The following is a 19,126-nucleotide window of genomic DNA, read 5'->3' on the forward strand; positions in this document are numbered from 1 at the left end:
CCTTCCATGGTGTGAGCAGAGCATGTCTGTGAGCAATGAGCAAGGCGCCTTTCTAGGACTTGCTTTCATTTGCCTCCAGTCAAATGAGAGACTCTCAGAAAGTGGGTTTCATCTGAAATTCACATCAACACTTACACGGGTTTTGAATGAAAACAACTTTTACAAATGGTGAATATAGGTCATAAGAAGTATCACTGTTATCATGTTCATCTGTGGACCTTTAGTTTTGCTTCTGTGGGGTGAAAGAGAGGCTATTTGAAAATGTGCTGGTGAGGAGAGCTCCTTAACAAAATGTTTTTTCTTCAACAGACTCAACAAAGAGGGACCAAAGTCTTTACTGCAGCACGTTACTGGCTTTTGTGCTGGACCACTGCCTAAGACTGCATTGAGACTCCAGTAGAAACATGGGACAAGCCTTTCTGCTGCATTGCTTTTGTAACTGGTGAAAGCCCCAGCTTTCTTGCCTCACCTTGCCAGCTTCCAGAGCTAGTCATGCGATCCATGTGAGTAACATTCAATGGCATTCTTGATTGTATTTTCTCTTTGTGAATCATTTGAGATCTTCTTCTGATTTCTGCCAATTTTCAGGTTTATTTTGGGGATGGTTCTGTGTGTAATTTCTCAACAGATAGATGGGACGGGTGGTTTTTCACCATGTTGGTGCGCGCCAACCCTGGAAGCCAGCGAGTCAGCAGGGTGGTGTAGCTGTAGGTGGGGGAGTTACAAGGATGCCCTGCTCCTTTCCTCCCTTACCACCAGCTGCCTTATCAGCCACTGTGACACGGGAAAGGGGAAAGGCTGTGCAACTGCTGCCAACCCTAGCTCACCTGAGATCACCAGTCAGCACCGCAGGCAGAGGCAAGCTTGCGAGATGTATGGGCTTACACAAACTCCTCCAGCACCTAACTGCAGAGAGCAGCTGCAGGGACGGGCATTTCAGTGCACATCAGCTGCACCGTGGTGGTCCCAGCAAGCACAGAAGCCCACGTTTTTAGCACTGCCACAGTTCTTGGTCACGGTGCTGTCACAGACAAGGCTGGTTCACATCGTGCCCGCAGCACGGACACGGTGTGTGTTACGTGCTGTTGTTCCCCCTGCCTGACTCAGCGCTGGAAACTTCTGAACTAAATGTGACTGCTGCTTGTTCACAGACCAAACCCTGAGCGTTTGAGGAGAACGGGTAGGCTGCGAGCAGCTGGTGCTGAGCGTGGCATGTGTGAGCAGCAGGAAGGGAGAGGCAGGGACAGGAGGGCTGTAACAGTCTGTGCGCCTACCTGCTGCAAACAGCTCGAGTATTCAGCTTCAAGGAGTTGTGTTAGACAAGTATCAGCAGTCAGGAAAACTTTGGAGAGGAAATGGATCGCATCTTGGAGCTCAGGAACAGACCAGATGATCTCTGAAGGGTATAAAGTACAAAGAAATCCTAAAAAGGTCTGTTCCAGATCTTTTTGAGTGTCAGTAAATGCAAGTGCTTGTTCATGGGGAACTCACCTCTGTCTCCAAGTGCAGAGTGGTCTGAGTTGGCTCATTTTTTTTTATGTATACTTTCTTTCTACCCTAAAATTCAGAACTTTCTTGAGGACACAGGGAAATGGGTCCCCTTAGGTGCCTGCATGCAGTTCTGAAGGCTTTCATACTCTCCTTTGTGCCTGATGTTTAGGCCTGAGCAGCACGGGACATCTCCTAGTGTGAAAAAACTGTGTGCAGTAACCAGGGAGTGGATGTGGAATGTCCCAGGTTCAGATCCTCAGCATCTGAGAGGTCATGAGGGTGACGGTGATTTACACTGCCCAAGCACTTAATCGCTAGTGCTGAACGTGTATGAAGGCTGCCTCATTTGTTCCTTATCAAAACTGAGGTATGAATCAGAACTTGCTTCTGAGGACGAAGTGGGAGGTGTGAGGCTCGCATAAAAAAATAAAAATATTACCGAACCCTGCTATACCTGGAGTTTGTTGTGCTATAGTTGTTTTAATGTGTGTAGTATTATAAAAAAGGTGACGTTGTCCTAAGGAAGCACAGAATGAGTGAGTGGTCTTGTGAGTAAATTTAACCCCAAAATCTGGGCTCAGTTCCCAGCCCTGATACAGACTTCTGATGTGACCCTGAGCAAAGCACTGAACTTCCCTTTGCTGCCTCGGTTTCTCCCTTCAAGAAGAACTGTCGGTTTTTCTTTTCTCCTCTCTGCCTTGTTTAGGAAGTATATTTGTGGAGACAGCAGCTGTCTTCTGTCTCTTGACTTTGCAGCAAGCTGTTTTCATGGGGGTCTCGGCATTACTAGAGCTGTATAGGTAGAGAAGGAAATCCTGAAATGAGACATAGCATGGAGAGGTGTGTGTTCCTCTTCCTTCAGCTCCCTTCCTGGCTCAGCCTTGCAGTGTACCTGCCTTTACAGGGGCAGAATTCCAAGGGAAAACAAACACATTTGTGGGTATTGATGAAAGGTTTCTGCAGAATGAGTGTGTCTCTGTGTTTCTCCAAGTCTGTAACCTCCAAAGCTGATGGAACAGCCGTGCCAGCAGATGCCATCTTCTACCTGCATCAGACACTTCCTGAGTGCGTGGAATCAGAAACTTGTCTTCATTCCTTTTAGACCTTTCCACAGCGGGGCATATAGTAAATTCTGGCATTATCCTGAGCGCCTTTATGAGATTTATTACAGCACTCATTGAGTCTCTCTGGCCCTGCCTTGTAAACCTATCTGATCGGGTTGTTTGTGATCTGCCTCCTGCTGTGACTCATGCAGTCCTGGTAACCTTCGCACCAGCTTCTGCTGAAAATGGGAAACTTTCTTTTATTTTTCTTTTTTGACTTATTTTTTTTTTCTTGTCGACTGAAGTAACGTTTTGCTTCAAGCGTGCTTTAGCAGTGTGTGAGGATTTGCCAGTGTTCTCTAAATGTACAGCAGGTACAGCACGAAAAGTGGCTCACCTGGGGACAGCCTGAGGCGTTCGTAGCCCCTGGAGGGATTTTTTGGGTGTGTTTGTGCAAGAGCAAGGCGTTTATTTTGTGGTTGTTAGGCTGGGGCAATTGGGAAGGGTGAAAGTTCCTGGTTAGGAAGGATTTTTTTCTGTGGTGTAAATGTTTTGTGGAAACCAAACCAAACCAAACCAGAAACTCCAAAAGTCCTTGGTGTAATCACAGGGGAGAGTTTTGGAGTAAAGTGAAAATTTGTCCCCGTTCTTCCTCTTTCTTGGGCAGGGCCAGCTCAAAAGGTTGCAGAGCCATCAGTGAGTGACACACAAGTGAGCTGAGCTATGCAGCTGGGTGCCTGTGTCCTCTGCCCTTGTTCACCATAGTTTTGGCATCTCTCATACTTCTCAAGGCAGTCAGCTCCTTGCTGTTGGTGAAGATTTAGGCTGCGGGGAAGGGCTTCAGGTGCAAAGTTAAAGCTTCATGCATCCCACTCCTCTGAAGCCTAATCAAACTACCAGAATCAGGGTGCTCGTTGCACTAGTCCTGCTCTGCGGTCTCCTAAAAAGACCCGAGTGTCTCCACAAAGTGACTCGTGTCTCTGGAGGTTGTTTCAGTGCTGCCCAGGTTGCTCAACAGAGGTAGGGATGCTCCTGAGCTGAAGGACTTGGCTTACATAAGTTTTCTGGAACGAATCCTGGCCTCATGCTCTGTAGGCTTTGATCCTGGATTATTTTGTTGTGTGTTCACATATAATGTCATGCAACAAAATAAAGATGTGGGACATAGAATTTGTAGGCTGAAAAGTCTGTTCTGGCTCTGACAGATGCCAGTTGTTACTGCCTCAAATGAGGCTCAGCTTCTTGTTTCCTCTGTTCCCTCTCTTGGCTGAGTAGGGAAGAAGTATGAGAAAGGAACATTTTCTAAATGTGGTTGTCTTTTAAGCTCATTCAGACCTCCGAGGTAGAGATTCTCTTATTAATTTAGCTATTGTATCCTCAAAGACAAATGTTTGTATTTGCAGACCACAAAGCTTTCTGAAATGTCAGACTACTGCTTATTCATACTTCTCGCATTGTATGGTAGGATTAAAGTGATAATATTGACACTTTCTTTTTTTTTAATAAAAAAAAAAAAAAGGTATCCGTCAACAGCAGTAATCCAGTTTTGGAAGAAAATTACCTATGATCTCAACTCCTGTCCTGGGAATAAAACAATAATAAGGAGATGAGGGGAGGAAGTGCCTAATTCATAATCTCTAAGGTAAAGCTCAGGTTCTGACTGTCAAATGCAACATGTCCTTATGATTTTATATAGTTTGTGTGCTGAAAATTTTACCGGGCTGTGCTGTTGCCAGCCCTGCAGACAGAGTAGGAGCAGTGCTTGGTTTTATTCGCCCTGGCCAGGAGCTCTGGGTGCTGTGGCCACGGTGCTGCTTTTCTAGCCGGCGCTGCCTGGTGGGTGCACACTCCCAAAGCCCTAACAAAGGGAAGACCGGTGCTGGGCACTCGTCTTTGCTTCACATCACCTTGCCTGGAACTGGGGATCAGGCACATGCAGTCTGTGTCATCCTTGCTTTGTGCTTCTTCCATCCTTGCTGAGTTCGATTGCTTGGATCCTTGGGATCTGCTTGCAGCTCTGGCTCTACCCCGCGTGCAGTGCGTGGGTGCTCTAATGTAGAGCTTTGCAGCTTTTTTCCAGTTATCCGTGGAGCAGCTGTGGGTGGCGGTCAGACAAAATTTAATGCTGCCTTTTGGTCTGTGAACTCGCAGCGTGGCCACCAGGAACATGACAAATTGCACCCCGACTCAGCGCAGAGATGCTCCGTGCCGAACCAAGGTTTTACTGCTTGTTGCTTTGGTCTCGTGGTGAACTGGTCAAGGAATGACTGGGAGGCAGCTGGGTTTGCATCTCGAGACAGGCTGCAGCTCATTTTCTGAGCGTGTCTTAAAGGAGCAGCTGTCCACAAGCAGCCTTCCTGCTGTCGGTGCTGTTTGATCATCTAGCCGTAGCTGAGCTCTCGCCGTGGTTATAGACTTGAATCATGGTTTGCAAACAGTTGGCCGAGGAAGAGGCGAAGACGATACTTGCTAAGCAATCTTTTTCATCTTTTGCTCTACTTTAGTCTCTTCCTTTGGACTTTGTTAGTAAAATGGTGCTTAACCAAATAGTTTCTCTGTAAAAGACATAAAATGAGAAGAGGACCACATTTGACAGTTTGTCTTTTGCCTGGCATGTTGGCTCACCTTACGCACATGCTCCTTTATATCTTACCTTGTATACCTCTAAAGTTGTTTTGGAGAGTGTGATTCTTCATTAATACATTGAAATTTTTTTGAGTAACTGTAGGTAAATATGGAAAAGGATGATTACCTGCCACCAAAATAGTGCTGCTTGTTTTATCTGTGGAAAACATGCCCCTTTTTTGCAACTTCCTCATTTTAGATATTTATTACAACCTGACTTTATCTGCCTGCTCTTTTAAAGTATTGATATAAACTAAGAAAGAGCTTAATCCTGAGTAAGTCAGTGTTATCCTCATCTTTTCTAAGCATAACTAAAGCACAGTTACATGTTAGCTGATGGGTCTATAAGTTAGTATGAGACTGCATATTTACTTTAATGTCATGCAGTCTGCCTTCACATATGCACACAGCCTGCTGTGTACAAGTCTCAGACTGTGCTTTTGCTGCTCTGGAGAACACAGATGTACGCAGGGTGTGTTCTCACACTTAAAAATAGAGGTCTTGTTCCTGGCAGAGACCTGCTCAAGGCCTTGGTTCACTGTGCTGCTTCCCAGTAGCTCTGTGATGTCAGAAATAGGCATTTCCAGCAGAAAACTGCAGCAGACCTCACTGCTGGATGCTCTGACGTTGTCTCTTGCACTGACTCAAGCCAAAGACCTGTAAGTTCTCCCAGCACTTCCTGATATTGCCTTGTGCAACAAGCCTTAAATAAATCTGAATAAATGTTTGAGCCCTGGTTTTTGTAGAACATCATTTGTCAGGAAAAGATTTCCTGTTGTTAGAAACATTTACCTGTAATTCTACAAGGTTAAGAGGCTGCTGCTTTTTTTTTTTTTTTAATGATGAAGTTCTGTTATTTCATTATTTTAAGGAGAAACATGATACTATATTTGTATCAGAGAGACGAGAGTCCACAAATTCTTCCTACCTTGGTGTAAGTGAAATGCCACCGAAGCCAGTTTCAATATTCTTCCCCAATTTATCCGGCTACACTGGGCTGTGATTTACACTTACCTGTCCATCTGTGCAGCGTTAGCTAACAGGCTGCCTGCTATTACTAAGCACTTTAACAGCAGAGAGGATATTACAATGTGTGGCTGGTAGTGAGCATTAATGCAGATATGCAAAGCGTGGCAGAACAATGCCCTCGCGCCTGGGAACGCGGAGGGCAGCGGTGGGGAGCTGAATATGCCTCATTTCTCTTCACTCTGCTTGTTTTGGAGGTTTTCTCTTTGTGGTTTTGGGGCAAATCTTTGAACCAAAGGGAATATAATAATTAAGCTTTCATCTTCGTTTCATCAATCTGCTTTTTGTTTGGTTTTGTTTTCTTTCTTTAAATGCAATGCCAATGTTAGGTTGCAAAATGGTTCACAGTATGGACCTGCTTCTGAGAGGTGTTTGGCACCCTTTTGAGAGACTCCTGGCCAAAAGGACTGTCCAGACCCCATCTTAATTGTTTTATAGGAAGAGAAATTCGAGAGAGTAAACTTCAGGGCCGCAGCAATTCCTTGATTAAAAACCAGCTGGGAGATAGGATCGGCAGGGTCCTAAAGCCGCTGTGCAGCCCCCAACAAATATTTTTCTGAGAACGAAGCTCCTGAGTCACTGCTGCTTGAGAATAGTCACTGAGATGGTCTGAATTTTAGAGGAAACAACGTTAAGAGGTTTAAGAGGCTGTGCTCATGGAGTGGTGTGAATAGGTCAGGTACAACGATCCTGTTATAATTAATGTTAAGAACTTACTTGAGCTCCTATGCCAAGTCTCTCGGCCTCCCTTTAGCTCCACAAGCTGCTTTGGAAGGGCCGGCTCTTCCCTAGTAGGAAGCGTCATATTTTGATAAAAACAAAACAGAAAAAAAAAGGGGTTTCTTTTTTAAATGAAGGACGTCCTCGTTTAATGAGGCTTGAAGTGTTTACAGGTGTTTCCTCATAAGTTCAAATTTAGTGGCCCCAGGGAGTTGAGATTCTCATAAGGCAAGGGCAAACACACAAGTTTTGTGTTTTAGAAGTGTTGAGCATTTAAAGGGACATGCAGACCTGGCGTACGTAAAGGTTTGGGCTCGCTGAGGTGCCTGGAGCCTGTAGTTATGCCATCTGAAGCAGAGAGTGCTGTCCGACGTGAGACGAGGCCGTTCTTGGTGCCACAGACGGTCACGATCCTGTTAAAAGCCCCTCGTGCTTTTTCTGCTGCGCAACCCTTTGACCTGTTTTTTTAAAAATCTCCAGCAAAAACCCCATGAGAGGCAGGTTCCAGGCTTGATTGTTTGTTTAAATAAATTTTGGTGATAGCAAGTGCTGTTTTATGCATAATATCTTCCAGAGCGCCCTGGTCTTGGAGGAACTGTTCAGCGTCATGAAGAACAACACAGAGCAAGGGAAAATATAGAAGTGGTTGTGGTTGGAGGATGTGATGACATCACAGACTTCAGCGGGAACACGGGGCTTTTAAAAAGCTGAAAGAAACATCCTGACAGTCAGTTATCACATCCCCCGTAAAGGAGTCAAACACACGTTAGCCATTAGAAAGCCCAACTGTCTTCATCAAAGAGAAAAAAGACTCCGTCCTGCCACAGAATATGCACTGGCAAAAATGTAAGTGAGCTCTGATTGCCTTTGTTTTTCCTAACTGCGGTAAAAGATGAAGGTTGTAGTGGATAAGTGAGCATTAGCATAGCACGGGAGACAGTACTCTTGAAGAGCGGCATGTCTCAAGAGAGGCAAATGAGAAGGCATGATGCTAATTTTCCAGCAGGGATATTAAGACAGGGCAGCATCGCTGCTTTGTTGGCATTCGTCATTATGAATCAAGTGGAAGACTATGATTCATAAAAACAATAACAGGATGCAGGTATTATATCAAAGGTTATAGTGGTTACTTACCAGAGAATTTTCCTTTTTAAAAGTGAAACCTGTGAGAAATCTTATTTCTGTGTCTTTTTTGATATGTACTTTTTTTTTTTTTTCAACTAATAATAAAGCTAAAGAGCGATGCAGTTGAAGGCAATACAGTTATGAGTTTACAGGAAATCAGTTTTCTTGTTTTCAAGATAATTTTACACCTCTTGGCCCACCTTTGCTCGAGTAGTTTACCGATCCTGATACAGGTAGGTGTTTGCCCTGTTTGTGCAACTCTCGCTCTCACTGCGTGGATCTGTAGATGTGCCTTTCTGCAGCCCTGCTGCCGTCCTTTGCACTTCACCATGCTGTTCAGTTAACCTCGAATATAAATAATATATATATAATATATCTGAGCGGAAGAAGCTTATTTCTTAAACATTTACCATTGACTTATCTAATATGGAACTAACATTAATATTCTTCTCCTTTATATAATAACCTGTAATTATCCAGCAATGGGTTTACTGTGCGTGTTGTTCTGAGCTTATTAACTATAAAGCCAGTTTTCTCTGCTATGTACTTCTGTTACGTTTTTGCTTTGAAAACTGGAAGCTCAAATGTCTATTTGTGAAATGACGTTGTACAGTCTAACATCCAGAATTAAGAAGCTCTGAGTGCTTATTCAATCACATTTCAATTTGTCTGACAAGTATTAAGCAGCAAGTGGGAGCGCTATGGCAACACACCTTGTTTCCTATTATCTTGGGCTGTTTTCAGAATCGGTAGGTATATGATGTGGAACATACTGCAAGATGATTAGATACAGATGTTATCTTCCATCTGAGAGGTGTATAAGTCTTTATTATTTTTTTTTCTTTACTGCAATGACAAAGCAATACTAACAAAGTGATGTCTTAGGTAGAACCAAATTGGTAACTGATACGATATTTTTCCTTTGCATTGTTTCTTTGATACATGCAGTGCTTTCAAAGGTAAGCAGAAATTACAAGCCTGCATCAGAGGAGATAAAATCCCCGTATTTTGAAGTCAGCCATCTCCCCTGTGAGAGTTTCCAGACAACAACTGCCCATACCTGCCTGTCCCCTTGTGCCCTCTGAGCTTCTCAAGACCAGAGCCGGCTGTTACAGCACTGCTTTCTGCTGTTGTGAAAGACTGCATGAGACACGGCAGCTGCCTAGACTTGGCTTCTATTGCTGATGAAAGCCTTTTCACGTCAGTCAGATGAAGCAGCCAGACTTGTCTCTGGCTCCTGGGCTGCTTGCTAGATCAGCCTGGCCGTGTGTTTACTACGACACAGACAGAGCTGAGGGGAAATTTCTGTAGGTGGCTGTCTAGGTGACTCCGCTGTTGGTCTTTGCTGTCTTTGTCTGCTGTGTCATGGCATGGTTGGGCTTCCTCAGTCTCATGGACCTTTAGTGTTTTTTTTTTTAGCTAAACCTAAAGACGGGATTGCTTTTCTGGCATTAAACTATTATCTTGCTTCTTTCCTGTACCATTAATAATGACTTTGACTTCAGTTACCCACTCCACTGGAGACTCCCTATGCGACTGCAGGCAGATTGCTCAGGCCCGTGCAGGTATTCACGTGCCAGGTCTCAGCAGTTTCAGTGGAAGTCAGGTTTCTCAGTAGCTCTGTGAGTCTGCATGTGGTCTCTCTGGTGCTCCTATGGTCTCTGGCAGTGTGACCAGCTGTGGCCTCAAGTTTCCTGCACCACCTGGCTCAAACCACCTGGGACCACACCAAGTCCCAGTGCCCACATGCAAGCCATTGGCTTGCTCTAGATTTCAGTTAATAAAAAGGCAGTCTGGGTGCCCAGGGAGCTTGGTGTCTGCTTGCATGAGCCCTGGGCTAATGTCATAGCGTAAAAACGCTGCCCTGCTCTGCTCCCCACCTAGGAGATAGGGAGAGCTTTCCTCTGCCACAGAGGGAGTTTCATTATACTTAGTCTTAAAATGAGATATTTGTGTATTTTAGCAAAAGGGCATCCCGGAGAGATGGGCAATAAGTCCGCAGGTAGCTTCTGAGGTGTGGGTGAAGCTTTCCCCACATATTGGATGGAGCATCCCATGTTCAGTCTAGAAACAGATGGCTTTATCCCTTGCAAGAGCAACTGTTTGCAGACCTGTGGTACCGTGTGGCTGAAGAGCCAGGTAAATGTGCCCCAGGCTCACACCTAGGTATGCACTTGTAGGCACGGATGTCAGGGTCTGACAGTGCTCACCAGCAGGTGAGTGACTTCTCTGGGCTTCAAGCTGCTGCTTTATGCAGTAACCACGGTACAGGGGCATAGCTCGTAGGTGTAGGACCCACAGGTGCACAAGGAAAAGAGAATTTATCCCACTGGGGTTCTGAGGCGGCAGGATGCTGGACGAATTGAACCAAAAGAAAAACAAAAGGAGGCACAAACAAGCATCAGTGAAAATCAACTGGAGTTGGGCATGTAACTTCCAAAAACTTCTTTGCAAATCCTGGAGTATGTCTCTGGTTTCTGGAGGAGGCTGGATGCGAAAACAGCAATTAGTAAGTCCAGCTTTACATGCTTAAACACCATATTTTAATCAACAAGATGAGTAGGGAATGTCAGATCCATGTAGGTTGTGTACTGTTATGGTGCTGGAGGGAGCAAAGGGCCTGCTGGATGCTGACCCGGTCCTGCCTTAGCCGTGCATAGCTGGTTACCCAGCCAGAGCTGTAATTGCAGTTCAGCTCACAGGCAGTGCCAGCCTCAGTGTAAATGTCGGGGCAGAAATCTTTGCTCCATCTGTACCTGCATGAAAGGAGACTCAAGAGAAGTTCTTCCAAGATGCCTTGGTATGGATTAAAACTTGGTATGGATTAAAACTGTCCTTTGGCACAACAGGAGGTTTCAAAAGAGTGCTGTCATTTCCATGCTTTTCCCCAGTAAACGAAAACAAAGCAACCAAAGAGCAGAAACACAAACCAACTGAAAACCGGAGTGACACAAGAAGGCTGATTTAAATAGGTGTCCCCTCGGAGGGCATTTCTCGCCGGCACCTCCTGGAGGGGAACTGTCTGTGGAAAGCCCTGCAGGGGCAGCAGGCCCGCTGGTGAGCCTTGCCCCCAGCTGCTGTGGCCCTCACATGGCCCTCGTCCTCCGGGGAGCCTCGCATGGCTGCTCCTGCACGCTGGAAATCCTTCCCGCGGGGTCACGGCACGCTGCACCCCTCTGCAGGAGCGGGGCCCTGAGCTTCCGCTCAGCAAAACCCCAGAGAGGCTCTGGGCCCGAAAGCATCCCCTCCCACGGCAGGAGCGAAGTGACTGGTAGGGGCTTCCCAGCTTTTGGCAGGATTCTGCTGAATGGAAGCCGGCCCGCCGCGCAGAGCTGGGAAATTTCGAAGGCACGGCGCCGTGGGCTTCTCTTCCCTTGTGTGTCTTTATGCAGAAAGTTACCTCGTGTTGTGTTTTGGAGACACGACGAGCGTGCTTTCCATGCAAATGATTTCTGTTATGAGAGGGTAGGCAAGCAGGTTGAAATTCTCAAAGCGTTTCACGTTTTGGAGGTGTTTTTGGTGAAGGTAAAATGCTTTGGACACTCGGCTCTTCGTGAGCTCCAACGGGACTTGTGCAGACGAGGCAGGTGTTCGGCTACGTAGCTGTCCCACCGACTGCTTGGATTCCCCTGCAACTGAGATATGTCAATGTGGACCTTTGAGAACCTCTTCCCAAATGCTTTTTAAGTCCTTGAAGCCTTTTTCTGCCCGCAACAGATGTCGGGCTCTATACACCTCTTCTGAAAGTATCAGAAAATGAGACTGAGAGGTGAAACTGCAATATGTTGCGTCTTGTGAGGCTTAATTTTGGTAAAGCCCCAGTGGGAAAGATGGATAGTACAAAAGCTGAGTCCATCCATGCCTTACAAAGCAGGTGTCAGGCTCTATGAATGACCACATAAGCAATTAAATGGAAAGCTTGCATTACTAAAATGGAAAGAGTATTATGGGCTGGGAGGAATTGGGACGTGCGGGTGAGACTTATGGTTAAGACACTTTCTGTCTATCTCAGCTTCCCCTTTGTAGCAGGGGTTCTCTTATTCTGAAACCAATCATTTTTAGTAGCCTTGCCACTACATGGCCAACGCAGCCACCTCTACTGGGCACTTGGAAGCTCTGTTTCACTCAGGAGAACTGAAGCAGTAGGGATGATTAACCACCCTTTCATACGGGTTCCCAAGTGTCCCCATGATTTTGATTCTATCCAGGTGGAAAAAATACAAAGTTGTGTTTGTTTGCCAATCTGCAACATCTTCCTTGTGTTGGAGCAGAAGGTAGGCTCTGCACGGTGCCCCCCTGACTTAGGTCTTTTGGAGGAAAGAGAGCTGCTTCAGGAGGACCCCATGCAAATGCACGCTTTGCTTACAAGAATGACCCAAGCAGGGACAACGGCCTATGGATCTGCGAGGATCCGGGGTTAATTTTAGTCTTGGAGATCTTCCAGCTGCAGATAAACATCTGAAAATAAAGGTGCTGGGCATAATGCTGAAATACACCACTGTCAGCCCAATCTGCTTCGCTTTGGTGGGTACAGTGCTGTGTAACTGGGCAGAGAGAGAACGGGCCAAATGCTGGACCGAGTTGTTGGTAAGCAGGTGAAATATTTAGTCTATTGATTTAATTATGCTAAGAACCCTCCCGAGTTCATTTCCTTATGCTGAGCAATGAACCATTGCTTGTCTCTTCTGCTCTTGCTCCGAGTCCTTCTGCTTGGTGTAGAGCACATTCTCCGATCAGATGTTTGCTTAGTGCTTTGCATTTAACTACATCTTTTTTGAAATACCCACCCTTAGTGTGACAAAACCACTCTGGTTCAGTTCTCCTTGTCAGGGCTGTCTAAAAAATAAAACAGTAACACTTCAAAGGAGATCTGGGATGTGTCATATACCCAAAGTGCTCTGTGCTCAGCCCTTTGAATGCACGATGACATGCAAGCATGGGGTCCTGAGACGTGTCATTTCAGAGGGAAAAGCCATTGACAAGATAATAATACAAGCATAATCGAATGCAATACAGATATTTTTTTTTATATTGTTTTGTGATTTATTTGGCAATGCACGCGTGGTTATGTATCTGAGAACAGTTTGCAGGTTATTCAATCTCAGTGCTGGCCAGAGAGGTCTGTTAGTCGTTACCCCCCGGTACCTACTCGCCTCCCAGATCTGTTAGCACCAACACATCTCTAAAATGGGTCTTGGTAGCAATAACTCTGCTTTTTGTTTCCCTTTCAAGGTGCAGGAAAAGGCATGGGGTTGCAGGTGGGTCACTTCAGGGAACTTCACTCTTGACTGCTCTGATCGGTTAGGACAGGGACACGCCCTGGAGGATGCTGAGGGCTAGCGATGAAGGTGAAGTGAAGATCCTTTCGTCTGGGTGACTCCTTGTCTGGCTGCCATCCGGGATCCTGGGCAGTTCAAGGGGTTTCTGTGCTTTGGTTCCCTACCCTGGACTTATCACCAAGCCAAGACAAAGAAGGGTCGCTATTTTTTTTTCTTACTTCTAGTGATATATTGTAGGAAACCATTTAATTAGTGAGCAAATGAAGATGGGTGGTCTTCACTGGCCGTAACAAGGGAAGCCTCATTCTCCAGTGCACTGTAAGCCTCCCAGCTGGGTGGCTGTGCTCGAAGGAGCACGGAGACCTGAACAAATATTGAACCATTTTCTCCTTGGCATGAACAGGTATGGGGGTTGTGCATGGAGCTGGAGCCTTCGGGCCATGCACTGCAGTGCCGAAATACCCCAGGGGGGGCCTGGCAGGGTGCTGCTACAGGAGCCAGGAAAGCCCAGGGAAGCCAAACGGGCTAAGGGCTGGTTTTCTCCTGGTTGTATAGGTTTGTAACAAGCTGAGTTTTCAAAGGGAATCTAACTGCCTAAGAATTACAGACCCTCCTTTACCAGGAGTTTGAGAACCACTGGAAAGTGCTTTTACCACTTGTATAACGCACATCCCCTTGGGCAGCCGATCAGCGTGGGGATCTACCTTTCAGTGACCCTTTCAGCCTTGTACAGGGATCCTGGCAGCACTAGGAACTGCACGTAGGTTTCCTTGCTCCTCCTTGGTCTGCTGCTGTGCACAGTCAGGTAGGCTGCACGTCGATACGAGGGGAGCTGGTTAAATAACACACACAGGAGGGATTGCCTGGCTAGCTGCTAGGAGCTGCATTTTATCAAAGGAAAATACTTTTCACAGTGCTCCATGATGTACTTTGGAACATTATCAATACCATAAAAGCAGCCGTTTCAGTTCTGCTGTCAGCTCTGATCACATGATTCATTTCCAAAGCAACAGATTCAAAATAATATTATTAGGTTAATACTTTTAAATATTTTTAAAGTATCTTTGAAGGATTCTTTGTCTGAATTAAATATAAAATGTGGACAAATACAATGCAACTTTTAGTCCCTCACTTAAATATTGCTAAATGGGCATTGGTGTCTTATTCTAAAACGGTTTTGTTTGATTGCAGTCAAAGCATCCAAGTAGTGTATCCAAAGCCAAGCCACTTTTTTTTTCTTTTTATTATCCAAAGTTCACAGTGTACAATAAAAGTGTCAGCAGCTGCCTTATGTAATTTGCTCTTCGAGATCGAAGTCAGAAAATCACTAGCCTGTTAATTGAAATCTAATTTTTTCTTGTTATCCAAGGGTAACTGTTTGCTTTTTGATGCTACTGTAAAGAAGAAAAAAGATTTCTATTGTGTTTCTTTTCAATATTTTATTATGTTGGGGGTGAAAGAGGAAAAGAGAAAACTATTTGCACTGGTAACTGATCAATTGATAAGCTTATCACACACCAGTGTGTGAGCAAAGAAAAAGTAAATCTTCTGAGGCAGTGGCAAGTGCGTCGCTTGCTGCGGCAGGCAGGCAGTCATGCAAGCCCTGGAAGATTAGCAGTGTATTTCAAACTGAAAATTGGCCTGATGGGAAATGGTTCTGACTTGTTTGAAAGGTTTAAACTGATCTGCAGTTCACAGGGGTGTGAAGGCCAGCGGTGCTAATAGGTTTAGTGATCTGAAACTTGTCACGCTTCAATGTTTGTAGCCTTCCAACAGCTGCTTGCCATTATCCTCCCTCCAATTTCGGCAATGGTTAAATACAAATGTAGAGGAAGAAGCGTTTTGTAGGTGCTTGGTTTAATTGTTTGGCAATGTCTTTGCATGCTTTCTCTATCTGATCTTTTACTCAGACCAACATTTCCTGGATGTTATTTAGAAGAAGACATCTTTTAAAAGCCTGTGTCTGAACATAGGTACTCTTGATGCTATTGGACACGTTTTGGTTATGTTCTCCAACGTGCAGGCAACTGAAGGCCAGAGTTTGTAGAATTACTGCCCAAAGCACTAACCTGCTCAGCTTTTTACTCACCTTGGGCAAGTATTGTACAGTACCTTGCTGAAGCTCCTGTCAGCCCATGAGCTGGGGCTGGAGCTGTTCCCCAAAAGGCCAGCAGTGAGGTCCCTGTTGGCACTGCCTGCTGCATGCAGCACGAGCTGGCCCCACAGGACAAAATTCCGTTTTCTCCTAGGTGCAAACCAATTTTAAGAATATTTGGAGAGAGAAGTGTATTGAAATTAATAACAACACCAATGCAGTTGTCAGATCTTCAGCCAGAGCCCACTGAAAGTGGCACCCTGCAGGCTTCTCTCTGCAGAGGCTGGGTGGCACAGGGGTCTGGCTCCAACCATCACTGAGGACTTTTGCTGTTGTCACTTGGTACATAGAGCTGGGGGACTGCTGTGGTACGGAATTTCTCATTAGCTGCAGTGTTATCCAGCCACTTTGAAGGATTACTCAGAAGTCTTCAGGGTTTGTGCTAGGCTTTTGTCGATGTTCAGCAAATACAGCGAGAGATAACGCTGATGAAAGGAGCCTGAGCATGTGCACACACCGTGGATTTGTAAGGCGGCCTGACAAAAGCATTGCAATGAATTAAAACATATTTACACATAGAAACTATTGCAAAGCTTCCTACTGGCTGCATTAAATTTGCCCTCTTTTTTCTCGACTCCTGATGCTTTGTACTGCTCCAGCTTCAGAGAGCGGTTGCAAATCGAACCCTGGTGCCTGTTAGGGAGGGCATGTGGCTGTTTTGTGGTGCACAAAGTGTAAAAGAAGCCAGAGCACAGCATGCACTTGAGCACCAAAACACAATGGTGCTGTTTATTTGTCGGAATGGAACCTGGGCATGCGGATGTTGGTGCATTTGCAGCTCATAACTTAAATAACAATGTACCCGTCTGATTTTAATGCGAGTCAGTTCAAGACAGGCAAAATAGTTTATTCTATGCCAACCCTGGTGTAAGAAGTTGAGGAATACTAAATCCAGGTACATTCTTTATAAGGTTGTTGTAATGGTTATTATTGCTCAAAATGTCTTTATTTTTAAAAGATCACATTTCTTTGGCTGTATGAGAAATTGTCCACTGAAGCCCAAAGTCATTTTGCTGTGGTTCTTCTGTAATACTCAGACATGGTACACATTTAACAGTGGAAAAGCAGCTGTGCTAGCATTATTTTTATTTCTGGAGGTCAGCTTGGGGGGAACCGAAATATGTTCTGCAGACTTTGGTTTTTTTCTTTTTTCTATCTTTTTTTTTTTTTTTTTTTTTTGGTTACTCTGCTTACACCGGAAACTCTGAATAGGTATATTTGTCAGCTTTTACAGTAAATTTCTTCTTCCCCATCCCCCAAACCTGGAGCCAGAAACTGCCATCCCTCCCCACCCTAACTCTGCAAGGAGGCTCTCTGCAGTCAGTGCGATGACTCAGGGACAGGACACTGCCCGAGAGGGACGCTTCTGCCTCCCCTGCAGGCTGCACTGTAGCTCCTATTTGCTTTGGCAGAGTCGATGGTTTTGCTCAGCATAAACAGCACTAGCATCGTCTGACTCTGAAATGTTCTCAGTAAAGTACAGATAAATCATTTCCAAATGTAAATAAATCCCTTATAGGACCAGGAAAGCACCTTCAGGATGGTCTTCAGTTCAGACCTCCTGAGCTCATTCTCAGAGTTATCAGTACAGCTCATGTCACAGCACTTTTTAGCACTGTCTTCATTAGCACTCAGATAAATTAATATCAATTAAAATTTAAAAAGCAAAATGTGAGCTGCGTTAAAAACCCTTGCGCATTCCTGTGTGCAGAATTAGTGACCTTCATTCCCTTTGCTCACTGCTTTTCCAAAGCCACAAGCTCTATGAGACTGCAACTAACCCAAGATGAAGTCCCACCAGGAATGTCCAGAGAAAGCAAATGCAGCTCATGCAGAGGCTGAAATGCCATCTCCTCCAGCTACTGCTTTAAAGCATGGAATTTTCCCAATACGCTTAAACATATTTTAGCATACAAACAAAGAAAACAGTTCAACACATAATTGTAGGGTTATCTGCTACCAAAGGTATTTATAATGGCCTTTCAAGATTTCATGATTAAGTGGTATGTAGTGAGGCAGAAAGAGCAAACTCAACAGTACAGCACAGTTGAAGGGAAATAAGTACTTCACTTTTGGAAGAAAGTAAAGCAGAAAAGTTTATTCTGTTAAATATTTTGGGGTTCACTTGCAATATTTGTATTTAGACTCAGTTTTTCGCCCTCCAGGAAGGTGTTAAGGAAATATCTAAGTGTGCATATGACTGCATATAACTGGAGGAGATGATCAGAATTAAAGCGATTCCTCTTGTTCTGTGCTGCAAAGCATCCACATCTTAATCAGAAAATTTGAATAAATACTTCTGGGGTGGAATTAGGCTTGAATTTGAAGGTTTGAGCCGGATATCCAGCTGCACTTCATAGACCAAAGGCCTGTTGCGATCCTTAGGAATGGGGACTTATCAACCAGCATGTTTACAAATCAAAGTGCAGTTAAAAGGGGCAGGTAGCAAGTCCTGCTATCGGTGGTTTTACAAACAAGGGGCCTTCCTGAGCTTTTTTATCCTCTGGCCTCCTGCTATTAACTGCCTCCGAATACTTGATGTAAAATATGGCTCAATAATACCGGCTTACGAAGAACTGGGCTTCCTCTGCTTTCATTGCCGCAAGGCTTTGCGATAGGGCTTTTTAGCTGGCTCTGGGCTTTACTTTTCAAGTCGAGGTCTGAGAGGTGCTGTCAGTACAGCTGTCCATGAAGCTGTGTGCTGGCCCAGCTGGCCAGGCCACAAACCTGCTGGGCAGGCGGTGAGCACAGCTCTGTGTGGAGCAGAGGCACAGGTACACCCGCCTGCTCCCAAAAAATAGATGTACAGTCATCAAACTAGTGATGGGTTAAATGGCTTTCGAAATGAGGGTGCTTCTCTGATTTGGTTGTGTTTGTAGCTTGCTTCTAAGCAGCAACAATAAAGTATTTCTCTTGAACGTCTACTGTCTACTCATTTATGCATCTACTTGGCCAGCATTTAGGTTATTTAATATGCTGGGTATCTGCTGACTGATCGTTATTATGTGCCTGTCAGATAAAGCCAGTCTGAGCTGTCCTTCAAGTGGATGTAAATCACTGCGCAGCCAGTCTGTGGCACTGAAGCAATGTAAAGCAGATACACAAAAGTGAAGTCTCAGGAGGAGTAAAACAAGCAAGCTATTTTTGGCAGAAGCCTGAAGAAATCAGAATATCGTGCTCAGGAGTTAAGGGGAAAAAAAAAATAACAAAGTGGAAAATCAAAATGAACACACTGCAACCTCGCTGAAGACAGCAGAATGAAACGTTCAGTCTAGAGGCAGTTTGAGGAGTAACAGTGATTGTTCATTGCCCCTCTCTTATTTATTTTAATCTGCTAGTTGATAACTTGTGAAGAAGGACACCCTTTTGCATGTCCCTTCAGAGCGTGTGGCTCACTACTACCACTCTCGTGTTTCACACGTGTAAGAAATGTGTCCACGTAGAGGTGTGTGGGTTTATTGATAGCCATCACTTTTAGGAATGCAGCGTTATCCTCTGCAGAGCAAGTGATCCCCTTTCTGTGCACTACATCCTCCCCGGCTTTCATAAACGTCTAGAGTGATGCAGCTATTTATTATCAGAGCGTGTTCATCACACCCTGCACCTGATGGGGCCCAGCTCCTGCAGACCATGGCAACACCTGCCTGTGCAGTGGGGACACC

The 19,126-nt window shown here is 45.1% G+C and overlaps 1 protein-coding gene across 2 annotated transcripts in view; it reads left to right on the forward strand.

Annotated features, from left to right (window-relative positions):
- The window catches only part of POU2AF1 (POU class 2 homeobox associating factor 1), a 70,720-nt gene that overhangs the window by 46,834 nt on the left and 4,760 nt on the right, over window positions 1-19,126 (forward strand). For both annotated transcript variants that reach the window (XM_032202047.1, XM_032202049.1), the window contains exons 3-4: window positions 310-503; window positions 7,480-7,751. In XM_032202047.1, coding sequence (XP_032057938.1) covers window positions 7,736-7,751 — 16 coding nt within the window. In that variant the 5' untranslated portion in view covers window positions 310-503; window positions 7,480-7,735. The remainder of the gene's footprint in view (window positions 1-309; window positions 504-7,479; window positions 7,752-19,126) is intronic.

This window comes from Aythya fuligula, chromosome 22 (genome assembly GCF_009819795.1).
Source record: "Aythya fuligula isolate bAytFul2 chromosome 22, bAytFul2.pri, whole genome shotgun sequence".
NCBI classification, from domain to species: Eukaryota; Metazoa; Chordata; class Aves; order Anseriformes; family Anatidae; genus Aythya; species Aythya fuligula.